A 13,924-nucleotide genomic window follows, 5' to 3' on the forward strand; every position below is an offset into this window, starting at 1 on the left:
TGCATTACAAAGAAAAAAGAGATGTTCTACAGTTTCAATATCGGAATTACAGAAAGTACATACATTCAAATCAAGATTAAATCTTTGATTCAAGAAGTCATTACATGGATAAATCTCATACAACATTTTAAAGTGGACTTCTTTCACTTTGGAAGGAACTGGAAAAGAGAGGTAATTGGTTCTTATCTTTCTTATATCCTTTTTTGTAAATTCCTGGAATATATATGTTCTCTTAAGCAGTGAAGGGAAGCAGATTAAATTAAGGGAAGTTCTTATAAATTTGTTGTTACATTTTTTATCTGGAAAATTTTCTCCCTCTATAAATAATGAAGGCTCTTGTGGAATGATCACAGAGTAGGTTAGCATGCCTTTGGTTAAAAGGATCATAGCTTGTGGTATTGCTTTTCAGTACAAACCAAATTATATTTCACAATGAAAGAATTATATGTTAAGATATTACCACTATTATCCAACAAATGACAAATTGACCAAATACCTTTCTCCATCCATTCCTTGTAAAAGAAAGTTTTTCTCCTAATTAGAATATATCTGTTATTCCATATTGGGACAGTGTGTGGAGTAAAATTATGGTTGTATATGAGTTTCCAGTAAAGGAGAACCTAACGATGAAAGGAAGTGGGGAAATCTCTCAGCTTTCTTGCGGCATTTCTCGGAGGCACGCCCCCCTTTGGTCCGGCCCCCTCGGGATTCTGCGATGTGATGACACTCGACAAAAATGACTGCGCCCGTGAAGAGATTTATTTACTCTGTATTTGTAACACGTTGGTCATTGAAATGTCGATTTTAAATGCTCTTACACACTTGATTACATTGACACTTTATTCCGGTCACCAATGTATGCATTGCACGGTCTTGCTGTGCGTGCAATACAATGTAAAGTTGTGTTTTCGAGCTGGTTTGCTAAAGAGGCTAATTTAGCTAACAATAACAAAGACGACACAATCACAAAGACGAACGGGACCGCTATAACAGGAAATTACGTCACAAGTGAAACTCGGAAGGCTGGTGTCCGAGGTATCTGGAACGCCCCATCACCCCGGGAAAGTGACAGGCGGCCGATCAGACCAATCAGCGGCCTTGTTGCAAGGACGGCGAACGCGCTGCTTTCGGGAAGGGGGCGTTCTTTGCCAGGAAGGGCAGATGACTGCGTCCTCCCCGAAGTACGGCGACGACCAATTGTTTTGGGGGAAAAGCTACTAGTTTCCGTTGGAATTACCTTAGCACGCGTTAACATTGACAACTACACGACAGCTAGTCAATCCAAAAGGAGTTAAGCGATAAAAAACACCCGCAAGCCTGACTTCAATGTCAGATGTTTAAAGGAAACGGACGTATAAGTTGCCATCTGGGGGCCAGCCCGCGAGGTGAGTGTCGTCACGCAGTGACAGCCAGCGGCGGCCTGTCTGAGCTGCGGAGAGCTGCGCTGGTTGTCACGGCGTCCTGTTGTTATCTGTGTTCAATACTCGACCAGGTTAGTTTCAGTGTACACCCGCCGACCATAGAGCTATAGATATCCTACAACACAACACTGGCAAAGTTGGGATACGCGAAGGCATTATTTATAGATGTGTATCGGCCAATTAACGGGCTGTTATAACTAAGCCATTAGAGAACGAGACTTTCACTTTCTATATGATTGTTTTGTACTATTTGCGGCATAAACCTACGTATAATGGTGACGTTAGTCTACGGTCATTTGTTTCCACAGGTGTAGCCCATTATTTTACGTGAATTGCTCAGAATATGTCATTAAACAGAATGTGTTGGGCGCAGTGGAAGGAGGCTAGTGTTTAACAGGAAATGAAGCGTGAGTGGTTTAAATGGCCTGAAACGTCATAAACCAGTCGTATTAATCCTATAAGCTGTTTAACGAGCGGAGTGGAGGAAGAAGAGACCATAGAAAAAAACCAATAACTTGAATCGAAACTAACCACCATTTTAGTAGCATTGTAAATTAAACCAGATTAGCCCGGATGGGGTGGGGTGCGAGTTGTTACCACCGTGTGTCCTGTAGTGCTTCATCTTTCTCTGTCACTCAATATGTCACTTTCCTCTGGTCTACACCTCTCGCCTTTGAGCTCTCTCCTGAATTGAGATTGGGACCATTTTATTTACTTTGCTATTGATGTCAAATAATTCCACATCAGTAACTACAGTGTCAAAATACTGCAATATTCCCCTATCATCGCAGAGACCAAACAGTCAAAAATGATTCACAAACGGTCAAAATTACCTATGTTCTTGTCCACTACTTTCAACCTATGTAGCTTTGCTTTTTTTCTGACGCTTACTATATTCTCCTCGCTGTACATTTTTTTGTGTCAAATGAATGATATGGACGTAAAAAACACATTTCACTGTATAGTTAGTACTGTATGTGATAACCAAATGGTAAGGTTATCTGGATTCTCGAATTATTTTTATTTTCTTATTGTTTCATAATTGCCATGGCATGGACATAGGTCTATCCTATATTATTAACAGCCATATTTGAGAAGTATTCCCTATATAACGTTCTTATTTCCATTAAAGGCAAGGCATATCTTGATATTTTAAACTCTTACTGGGTTAAAAAAAATCACGAAGACGCAAATCTAACGTAGGCCTACTTGCACATATCCAAAAATATATATTAAAGGTGTAGTGTGTAGGATTTAGTGACATCTAGATTGTAACCAACTGAATCCCCCACCCCTCCCTTTCCATAGACGTAGGATAATCTCTTGTGGCCTGTTGGTGCCAGTATGTACTTCCAGTATGTACTTCCACAGCATAGAGTAGCCATGTGTAAAGTGATGAGGTTAATTGAATGATTATTTGGTTATTTAGTCTGAATAGCCATAGATCATACCTTTATAGGTCATAAGCCATTATGATTAAAAACACATTGTCTCAAGAGCAGTTTGTATGTTCTGGGCTACTTTAGAAACATAGCGTTGCAACATGACTGACTCTTTGGAAGCCTGCAATAGAAAACACAATTCTAATTTCATGTGTTTATACACTAATTAAAACATTCTTATGAATATTAAATTACATTTCTGCCTAGTCTGTTCCCATAACACCACCCATGCACCTCTTCCTAGGCCTGATGTGCATATAAAATCTATATTATAAAGTTTTTGGTTTTGATGTATCTGAGGTTGGCAATCATACTCACTTTGACAGTAGCAGCAAAAGTGATGTTTCCATGTTGTGTAGAAAGGATAAATGGGCTTCAAATGAACCGTGAACAAAAGTGTGTGTGTGTGTGTGTGTGTGTGTGTGTGTGTGTGTGTGTGTGTGTGTGTGTGATCTTATTATTTTTAAGATCATTAATGTTCCTAAATTGAACTATTCATTAATGATATACAATTTACCATGTCAAAATTTCGGTACAACTACTGAAGGGAAAATGCTCAGAGTGGCTTCCACACAACACTAGTGTGAGCCACCTGTGTTTAGGCTGTTTTGCAATGTTATCCTTTCTTTCTAAACCACAATGATGCATTGCTGTGTATCCACTTGGCTCCTTCCTCCTGTCTCCCGGTCCCCAATTCCTCTCAGGTTTAGCCCCTAAGCCATAGCTTTATACCAGACACTGAGGATTAATGAACTCCAATACTTTGTAAATGCCCCAAATGACAGGAGTCTAACATTTTCACCCTATGAGTCAATGCTCTGTGGTGATTCCATCAACATATTGAAACAGTGTCTCCTGTAACAACACATTAATTGTACTGATATTGAAATCATTAGAATAACTTAACATGCAATGTTGAATAAGTTCTTGCATCGTCACCCTGCAAGCTATTATTAGCAATGAATTAAGATTGACAACAAACCTGGCGTCAGACATCAATTCAGAAACTACAAGAAGCAAGAAAATTGCCCAGAAAGGACAGCAGTTTCAGCATGCTCAGTTTCGGTGCAGTATTAAGGGACAGGAAATGAACTTTGCTTCTGTTGCATCGCTCTTCAGCTTAGCCAACTATTGTGCAAGCCAAACATAAACCAACACTCATAAGAAACCCCGATCCTTTTTTAACCTGATGACGATGATTAATCAAACCTTTTGGGCAGGTCCTAAAATGCTTAAAGGTTCAGTGTGTTGAATTGAGTGGCATCTAGCTGAACGGACTTGTCAGAAATAGAATATAGAATGAATCAGGGTTTCAATTAGTAAAATGCCATGAAAATATGAATTGTTGTGTTTCGTTACCTTAGAATGAGCTCTTTATATCTACATAGGGAGCGGGTCCTCTTCCACGGAGCCTGCAATGTTATGCCGCCATTTTTCTACAGTAGCCAGAACAGACAAACTGCTCTAGAGATGGCATCTTTTTTCAAAATCGCGATCTTACTTGTAAGCTATGACCTTCAAGCCATGCCAGTTTTCAATAACTAAATTTCAAACAATAAAAAAATTGGTCTGAAATGACATAAAAATGACAATTTGTCGTTATCATTTATCATGTGATGTCCCAGGAAAAGTTATATTTTGTTTTAAAATGCAACCTTCTGTTTCTCCGCAATGACCCAAGCATCTGGATGCCAACTCTGGGCATGATGGAGCAGCTGAGCCGGCAACTGTGTGGGAAGATGAGGAGGTCTGGCAAGAGGACCCCGATCCATTCCTCGCCCGCCTCGTCCGCTCCGAAGGGCCTGGAGGTGCACTTCTACCTGGCGGACACCAACCAGCTGGAGTACTTCAGAGACTGCCACACCACGGAAGACATTTGCGTGGAGTCAGCCAAGAGATGCTGTGAGTTAACTGCTTGCTTTGGATTCACCGTAGCACAAGCGTGTGATTTAATTATATATTTTTGTATTTGGAAGTGTTGTCAACTATTGATGTGATTATTTCAAGTTAAATACGTGGATTTCCCTAACCACACAGAGTACAGGTGGTCAGGAAGGTTTACTCCTGGTGCTATATTTGACACCAAGTGAGAAGTCATTTCTGGCGCATTTCAGAATCGTCACTTCCGTGTGACAGGGGGATAATAACAAACAAACACAGTACCTATGAGGTATTTCTGGAAAACGGCGAAAGCTTAGTTTATTTAAGAAAATGTTGCGCAAAAGTTTGACGTCCTTCTTGGACATCTTTTTACTGACATGAGGGGTTTCTATTGCTGTACCATTCCATCTGGCCAAGAACAGTTAGTCCCTTTTGTTTAATTGTTGCTACCCCCGATTGGCCAAGGGAGCCAAGCTGCACGTGTTGGGCTGGTTTCAGACCTATCTCGAGACAAAACGGGAGTTGAGCTTGTGGGATTTAGGCTAGCTTCGCAAGGCTAGGTCAGCTTCCTTTAACAGTCAACTGTAGAGAGTCCAGAGCTCACTTCAAGCAGCTTTTGTTAAAATTCCTATTGGATGTTATAAACAAGAAGCAGTAGTAATAAGCTAGCCTGGCATCCCCAGACCAGTTTGCAAATGGGTATTATTATTATTATTATATTATTATTAGTCTGGAACCTCTCAGTTAATTTCAGATTTCCAAGGGGTAGACGACAACAGGTGCTGACCAAAATTTCTCTGGACGCAATTGGATAGACCAACTGATCAGTTGGAACAACCGATCAGAGCAACAAAAAGTGTGGTGCGGGCGAAGTCTTGGTTGTTTATTCAACGGCGCTCCTATAGTTTTCCCCTAACTGTGTGTTCACACCAAAAGACACACGTTTCGCCTGTCTGCGCGACAAATCATAATCTGTCGCTGTGCAGTTATGTGTGCAGTTATGTCAGGCGAACTTGTCACGCAGCGAATTTTGTCTGACAACATCTTTTGCCCGCCAACGGTGCTTTATGCCAATTCATTCTCACCAACCATAGCCGAGATAACCACCTTTGCGTGTCTCTACCTGTTGTGGAAGAGGGAGAGACGTCGGAATGCCCGTCGTTTATGGGTTAATAATATAATCCAGAGGCGCACACCGCTTTGTGCCATGATATTATATATATAGTTTATATTATATAGATATTTATATATTATATATATAATATCATATAATATTATATATAGATATATAGAGCTCCGGGAGTCGCAAACGGAAACAATCACTTTCTCCTCCAAGCTGCGGTTCACTGCGGAGTGCAGGGAACGGTTGGCCCAGCCAGTTGAACAGTGATTGGCTGTTTTACGTTACTTCACCCACGTTACTCACAGGGAGTGAACGCTGATTGGCTGTCTCAAGCGAATGCCGCGGAAAAGTTGAAATATTTCAACTTCAGCGAATTTGTCGTGCTGCAAATCCTCGTGAACGCGTTCGCCGTTCACATGGAAAGATGTCGCTCCGTCAATCAAATCTTGTCGCAGGTTTGGGCGACAACAAATTTCGCTCGATTGGCGTCTCTACGTTGACTTTGTATTGAAACGTGTCGCGCCGTCGCGTTTGGTGTGAGCACACAGTTAGTGTATTACTCACCAGTACAATAATACCATTTCATCTTGTGCTAACAATGATTGATTTGGGCATGTTTGGTCAAATCCATATTTCGTAACTACTAAAGGTTAATATATTAGGATCTGTTTGATCTATTAATGTCTTAATATCTCTAGAACTTTTTTTAAAAGGCTGATTTTTCTGATAAAAATTCTAAATTCAAGGATGCTTATTGCTGAAACCTGACCAAATGTAGAGATGAAATAACCTATTTATTTTTTGTTGTTCATATTTCTCCTCTCACTTCACAGCGATCTCTCCTCTGTGCCACAACCTGTTTTCCCTGTATGATGAGACCACCGGCCTGTGGTACCCCCCTAACCACGAGTTCAAGATCACGGAAGAGACCAGTCTCACGGTCCACTACCGAATGAGGTATGAAGCAGCATGGCTGGGCGTGAACTCGTGTTGACGTCGTAGTGTTTGAGGAGCAGACGTGTCTAAGTGGCTCGGTGTAACCTTGTGTTGACGTCGTAGTGTTGGAGGAGCAGACGTGTTGACGTCGTAGTGTTGGAGGAGCAGACGTGTTGACGTCGTAGTGTTGGAGGAGCAGAGGGGTGTTCCACAAAGCCGGTTTTATCACTTACCCAGCTAAGTTAACCCAGGGTTAGCGGCAACCCTAGGTTTTCCGTTCCAAAATGAACACGTATATAAGTTGCTATAGAAACATATGCTCTCAATCAAACCTGGTCGGAGCAGGTTTTGCGCAGGTTAAGTTTGGAAGATAACCCTGTTTTGCTCAGAGTAGGCTATTTAAACCCACGTTTATCGCAGCTTTTACGTGTTCGCCTGTTGATATCGGAGCGCAAATAATTCGTGCAATTCACAGAGATTAATTAGACCACGGCTCGACATATTGTCCTTTCCGGATGACTTTTTGCTGGAGAGATATAGTTTTTCACGTGATTCTTTGATATATTTAAATAGCCTTCTCCAACCCTACATTGCAAATGTTACCAATCGTGGATCTGCCCTCAGTTAACTACAAACAATTTGCATAGCTTTCCGTTTTTTTGCGACAGGTAGCTTTTTGTACAGTGTAGGAGATGCTGAGCACATAGGCAAAGCTACCCTCTGCCGCTCAGTGCGTCTATCTTGCGCTGAAGCGGTTGTTGCGTAACTTCATCGTTTTTCCAGGCCATAAACCCACGAGACGCATTCAAATGGAGTTTCACCAACTTGCAGGTCAGCATTATCTACTTTAAGTGTTCCCAAATGGCTCCGAAATTATCCTTGTTGACTTTTCATCTGGGTCTTATATTTCAGGATTTCCTAATGTAATTGGGTGCATTGATGGCACACATCCAATGTAAGCAATACAGTTCAACAGGGTGCGTTGCATTATGAACATATCATAGACCTCATATAATTGTTGTGCTTGTGCAAGATAGCTCAAAGTTTGTATTTGATCGCAGGGCAATTCGATGGGGATCTCCTAGGAGATCGTGGGTATCCATGCCGACGCTCATCACCCCGTACCCTAATCCCGCTCCTGGACCACAGACAACATTTAACCTGGCACACAGCAGAACCCGCGTTAAGATTGAAAATACATTCGGGATATTGAAGTCCAGATTCCAATGCCTACGTGGACTAAGAGTTTGTCCGGAACGGGCATGCAATGTAATTGTTGCATGCGCCGTCCTCCACAATATAGCCACTCTGCGCAAAGAGATGCCTCCCCCCTTTGACCCGTTCCTCGAGGAGGAACACATTCCGCGAATGGTTGTAAGGGCTGACAAAGGATGCGAGACCACATTTGCAGAAATCATTTCAATTAAAAAAAACAAAAAACACCAAACACTTTTCTTCCATAATTTTTATTCTTTAGTTGCTGAGGGACGAAAAAGAATAATTAGTACCTTGAATAGCAATATCATCATCGTCCACTTTGAATTTCTGCTCGAGATCGGTAAAATATGCGGCCCGTTTCGCCATTTTGATCAGGATTTCCATGATCCATACATCACGTCTTTATAGGTTTGCCGTGAACGCGCACAACCCTGTGTTAACCAACCCCGTGTTGATTGAACTAATTCATAACCGGTGCTGTGGAACCGACAGCTCTGGGTTAGTCGGCACAGGATCAATCAACCTAGAGTTCAGCGTTAACTCTGTTTGTTAAACCTCCGTTCTTGGAACACCCCTCTGACGTGACCTTGTGTTGACGTTGTAGTGTTGGAGGAGCAGAGGTGACCTTGTGTTGACGTTGTAGTGTTGGAGGAGCAGACGTGACCTTGTGTTGACGTCGTAGTGTTGGAGGAGCAGACGTGACCTTGTGTTGACGTTGTAGTGTTGGAGGAGCAGAGGTGACCTTGTGTTGACGTTGTAGTGTTGGAGGAGCAGACGTGACCTTGTGTTGACGTTGTAGTGTTGGAGGAGCAGACGTGACCTTGTGTTGACGTCGTAGTGTTGGAGGAGCAGACGTGACCTTGTGTTGACGTTGTAGTGTTGGAGGAGCAGACGTGACCTTGTGTTGACGTTGTAGTGTTGGAGGAGCAGACGTGTCTAAGCACAGCAAAGCATTTCCTTTTTGTTCATGTGCCTGCCTTGCTCTCGCATACGCAAGGGTAGAGGAAGGCCTCTGTGGTGACGGATAAGCATGTTGTGTTCGATTGTGGGTTTTATGTGTGTGTCTACATGTGCTTGCCTAGTTGCCTCCCTTGTTTTGTTATGCTTTTGCCTCCCAGTGCTGTACAGGTTGATTTGTACACAGCCTTGTGCACTGGCAACAATCAGGTTATTGTAGATCTGTTGGGAGATAAGGACACTATTCAATATAAACAAATGTTCAAGACGCCCACACACACAAAAAGATACATGCACACTCTCACATGTTCCTGTGTTTCTTTTCCTCATATTACCCAAAATACCCATCAGGTAACGCGTAGTTTGCATTGGGATTTGAAATAGTGTAATCATGCGAATATAGACCGCGGCCTATATACAAATTGTTCCAACAAATGACGGTTGTGCGGCATGTAAACAAGTGCGGCCTACATACAAAGGTGTATGACCAAAATCAGTCGTGATAATTGTGCCCTGTATTCTATACAGTTTGTGACCCGAGCAATATTCGCTTAATGGTAATCCCCAACTGGCACAAACAGGTTGAACAAGTTACCTACTAATAATTCCGCATCAGATTCACGATGATGGTACTGGCATACAAGGCAGGAACTGCCCCTGCCTACCTCCAAGCGTTGGTCAAACCACACATCCCAGCTCGATCCCTCCGCTCAACTACCTCAGCTGGACGTCTGGTACCGCCATCACTAAGAGCAAGCAAAGGTCGATCAACAAAATCACAACTCTTCTCTATCTTGGGACCACAGTGGTGGAACGAGCTCCCTGCTGATGTCAGGACCGCAGAGTCACTCACCAGCGTCCGCAAAAGACTCAAAACCCACCTGTTCAGAGCTCACCTAGACTCTACATAGCCATCCAGTCCCTTATTTGTCTGTTGCACTATTGTTTGTTGTACGTCCTGGCACTTAATGAACGCACTTAATGCAGGTTGTATTCATTCATTGTACTTAATTGTGTAGCATGTACTTAATTGTGTTGTGCATGCATGTTGTGTAGCATGTACTTAGTTGTGTAGCATCTGCAGTAGCTAGCTATCACTGCTGTATACGGGGAATGGGGTTAACCTGGCGATTGTTAGTACTTGGTTCTATGAACATCTTTACTTCTTATGACAAATGTACTTATTGTAAGTCGCTTTGGATAAAAGCGTCTGCTAAATGTAAATGTAATAATTAGAGGTTGCTTATTGGGTAATTATTCTTTTCTCAGTGTTGATCCGTCGTCCAGAAAAGTGCATTTATTTGCATGCTCTTGAATAGCGAGAGTGCCGCAGTGCCATTTCATTGAGACAGTGCACAATGTAGAAATAGCATGTTTAGTATCATCAAAGCTGTGTGTCTTCATTTGAACTTAAGTGGGTCGTGTTTCCAAATGGAGAACTCGCGGCGCTTCCATACAGACGTGTTATGATTCCTCACACTGCTCAAAACCTTGGCACACCTTGATCACGCCTCTTGTGCTAAAGAAAATGACAGCAGCCTCCCCCTTGAGCTTGGTCTGGCACATTTTCAAAGGCTCATTGATTTGTTATGCTGTAGCTTTTCAATGCAAACCAATAGTTATATAAAAGGGTGTATTTGTGAGTCTTTTAGTGATTCACCGGTTGATCGGACACGTGATCGGACAACATGATCAGTGATCGGCAGATCAACGTGATCAATGTGACCCCAGAAAAACGAGGCTGCGCCGTCATTAGGTCTGGTCACTGAGATAGTAATGTTTAGTGGTTTAACAAAATTCATCTTAGGGGTGGGCGGTATTAGCCAGAATTCATATCACGGTATTTTCCACTATTTTCCACTGATTGCTTAATAACATTAATAATAGTCTTGAGTTTCTTATAGTTAATAAACACATTACAAACCCATTTATTGAGTCTTACTAACTTACTTATTATTTTATTGTTAAACCTTTACTAAGGTTTAACAATGCTTATTAAGGTTAATAAGTCCTTTATTAAACAGTTAATTATGCATTTTGCAGGTATGGTATCTAAAGCAGGAACAATGCGTATTAAGGTTAATAAGTCTTAAGTTTAATATACACTTGTTAATAGTTAATGAGTACTATATGTTGTCAAGGTTGATAAAATGTGAAATAAAGAAACTTCATATACTGTAAATACAGTGTTATGGCGGTGAAGCACAAAAACACACTTTTTTTTCACCATTTTGAATTATTATTATTATTTTTTTAACTTCAGAACTTTAATGAAAAATCAACATTTCAATAAAACAGACTCAGACAAATCCTCTTATCCATGTTTTCTGTGCTTGTGCCTGTCTTGTCTGTCAGTTGTTGGTTTGGGGTGCTGAGGATTCCAACATGTTTTCCAAACGTTCGTCTAACACTTCGTCAAGCATAGGCGTCAAGCCATCATTCATTTGCATAAACAGAACTTCCGGTTTCACAAACTTCAAAATAAAAGCCTTTAAAGGATCTCAGGCACAAAACAGATCACACTCACTCAACATGTGCGTTAGTAAGACTCAATAAATGGGTTTGTAAAGCTTTTATTGACAACTATAAGAAACTCATAAGACTATTATTAATGTTATTAAGCAAGCAATAAATAGTTAACAAGTGTGTGCTTATAAAAGTCTTAATAATAATCTCACAATAAACATGTTTATTATGTTATTATTAACACTTATATATAGTCTTAAAGATCCCATGGCATGCTACTTTATGAATGCTTTTATATAGCTGTTAGTGTTAGAAATTCAGCCTTGGTGCAGAGTTACAGCCACTACGAGCCAGTCCCACAATGAGCTCTCCACAAACGTGCCGTTTTTAGAGGCGGGTCAAGGTGGAGGGTGGGGGTGTGGCCCTAAGCAGCTTGCAGCCAAGGAACTTTTCTCCTCCATGTTGTGGTTCATGTACTTCAGGGAGTCAAAGCCAAAGTTCCTTTCCCCCAATTCCTTCTCAACCATGGCTGAGATAACCCCCACTACGAGTCTCATTGTGGAAATACCAGAGACGTCAGAGAACCCAACGCAGTCTAGTCTTTTCAAATGCAAAGCCAAATGCAAGCTTGCCTTATTGTGTTGCTTGTTATGCGCCATAACACCAACAGCAGAACAGTTATCCAAATAACAAAGAAGTGTACAACACTTGCGTTACAGTGTGTGTGTATACACACACACACACACACACACACACACACACACACACACACACACACACACACACACACACACACACACACACACACACACACACACACACACACACACACACACACACACACACACACACACACTCGCTCGCTCGCACGGTTGTAGCTCATTGTCTCATTGGCGGGCCAAATTCTCTGGGCGGGCAAAGCAGAGAAAGGGGAGGTAACATGTCCCCATATGACGACATATGGGGAAAATTCCAAATTGGCGCGTGAGCTTTGTTTTTTCAAAGGCGGAGCAGGATACCTACTGCTCGTTTTACACCATTTCTAGCTACCGGGGGAATTTTCATGCCATGGGACCTTTAACACCAATTAATGTTAATAAGCATATAACAAGGGTCTTATTACCTATTAACTAAGGCTTATTACAAGGACCTTAATATAAAGCGTTACCACCAGAAAGAATGAGTCATTGGGAATAGTATGAACCTGAAAAGTTTGTTTGTTTTTGTGAAACATGAATAAAGGTAATATGAATTAAATTAAATATTTAAAATCAAATAACACATTTAAAGAAGAAGAGAATAAGAAAATAAAAGTATGACAGCAACAAACTCAAACAGCATGCATAATATGTGATGCTTCGCGTCATTAAACAAAAACGTAGATCCTACTAGAGACATTAGTGTTGACAACAGAGTGTGGTCGAATCCAGCTTGTGACTGTTTTTTCTTTTTAAGAAAGCAAACCAATGATTAATATAATCATGTGTTATAGGTTAGGTGCCTTTAATGTAATACTCTGTAAGACACACGACACATAGAAACTAAAGGTAGGTTTGTGGAATTTCTACATATGCCATATGAACCATTAGGCTCGTAACACCGTTAAACACGAATGATGACTTAATTTATTGCTGAGTCGCGCTTGTCTTGGGTCGTGCACTGGTGCTAACTGTTGCACGCATTCAGGTGCATTCCTCATATTGATGGACATGGTTCACCAGGTTGTTGGTGTTTTCACCTCTGGCTGAAACAACACGGCGACACAACTTACAAAGTATTGTTGGTTGGTCGAGGTTGGAGATCTTGAAACTAAACCAGTTCCAATTGTGATCAGCATCAATGTATACTTGCACATTGTGGTTCGCTCATTTCTAAAATGGTTGCTTAGGCCGTCGATATATTTTTGTTGTTTATTGTGTTAGTGAACAACTGCTACCTACGTAAGATTGTTTTTGCTACATTGACGCAACGGATACATGCTACCTCTGCTCAACAAAATAGGTCAAGGTTTTTTCAAAACTGAGTGTGTGTGTGTCTGACAAAAAGTAAGGACATTTGTGTTTGGTAGATTATTTTGTTGTTGTAACAATGCTTTTTGGCAATACATCTTGTACTGTTGGAAAGCCTGAAGCCTCCCCTTTTAAGTGGTACTACATGTTTAAGGAACATGGATTTGTGGGATGAGCAGCAGAGCTGAGTATGTAGGTTGCGCCCAAGAAAAATGTGCCAAATCTTCTTTGCCGAACAGCCTACTCTGCCATTGACGCTGGTTTGGTGTTTGGTGGATTGGATGATTGAAGTTTCACATATTGGCAATTTAACAATTGATTAGTTAAATAAACAGGAGCCTCAGTAGCGTGTGGAATAACCATACACAGCCACAACAGCCTGGCACCTCATGCTGGTCCCCAGCCTGGTCACACGCTGCTCAGGGATGGCATCCCATTCTTCAACCAGCATTTGCCGCAAGTCAGCCAACC

At 41.5% G+C, this 13,924-nt stretch overlaps 1 protein-coding gene and 1 long non-coding RNA gene across 3 annotated transcripts in view; both read left to right on the forward strand.

The window, feature by feature from the left end:
- The first annotated feature begins 1,164 nt into the window (after nucleotides 1-1,164).
- The window catches only part of jak1 (Janus kinase 1), a 41,640-nt gene continuing 28,880 nt past the window's right edge, over nucleotides 1,165-13,924 (forward strand). Inside the window, exons 1-3 of one of the 2 annotated variants that reach the window (XM_084472760.1) lie at nucleotides 1,165-1,385; nucleotides 4,545-4,765; nucleotides 6,701-6,824. In XM_084472760.1, the coding sequence (XP_084328886.1) occupies nucleotides 4,552-4,765; nucleotides 6,701-6,824 (338 nt within the window). In that variant the 5' untranslated portion in view covers nucleotides 1,165-1,385; nucleotides 4,545-4,551. The other variant, XM_084472761.1, reaches the window with a different exon arrangement.
- On the forward strand, nucleotides 6,836-10,906 carry LOC311352934. Its single transcript, XR_014636950.1, has 3 exons — nucleotides 6,836-7,634; nucleotides 7,716-7,758; nucleotides 7,865-10,906. It is a non-coding gene; the product is annotated as an uncharacterized lncRNA (long non-coding RNA).

The sequence above is a fragment of the Micromesistius poutassou genome (assembly GCF_964030765.1).
Source record: "Micromesistius poutassou genome assembly, chromosome: 9".
In the NCBI taxonomy this organism is placed as follows: Eukaryota; Metazoa; Chordata; class Actinopteri; order Gadiformes; family Gadidae; genus Micromesistius; species Micromesistius poutassou.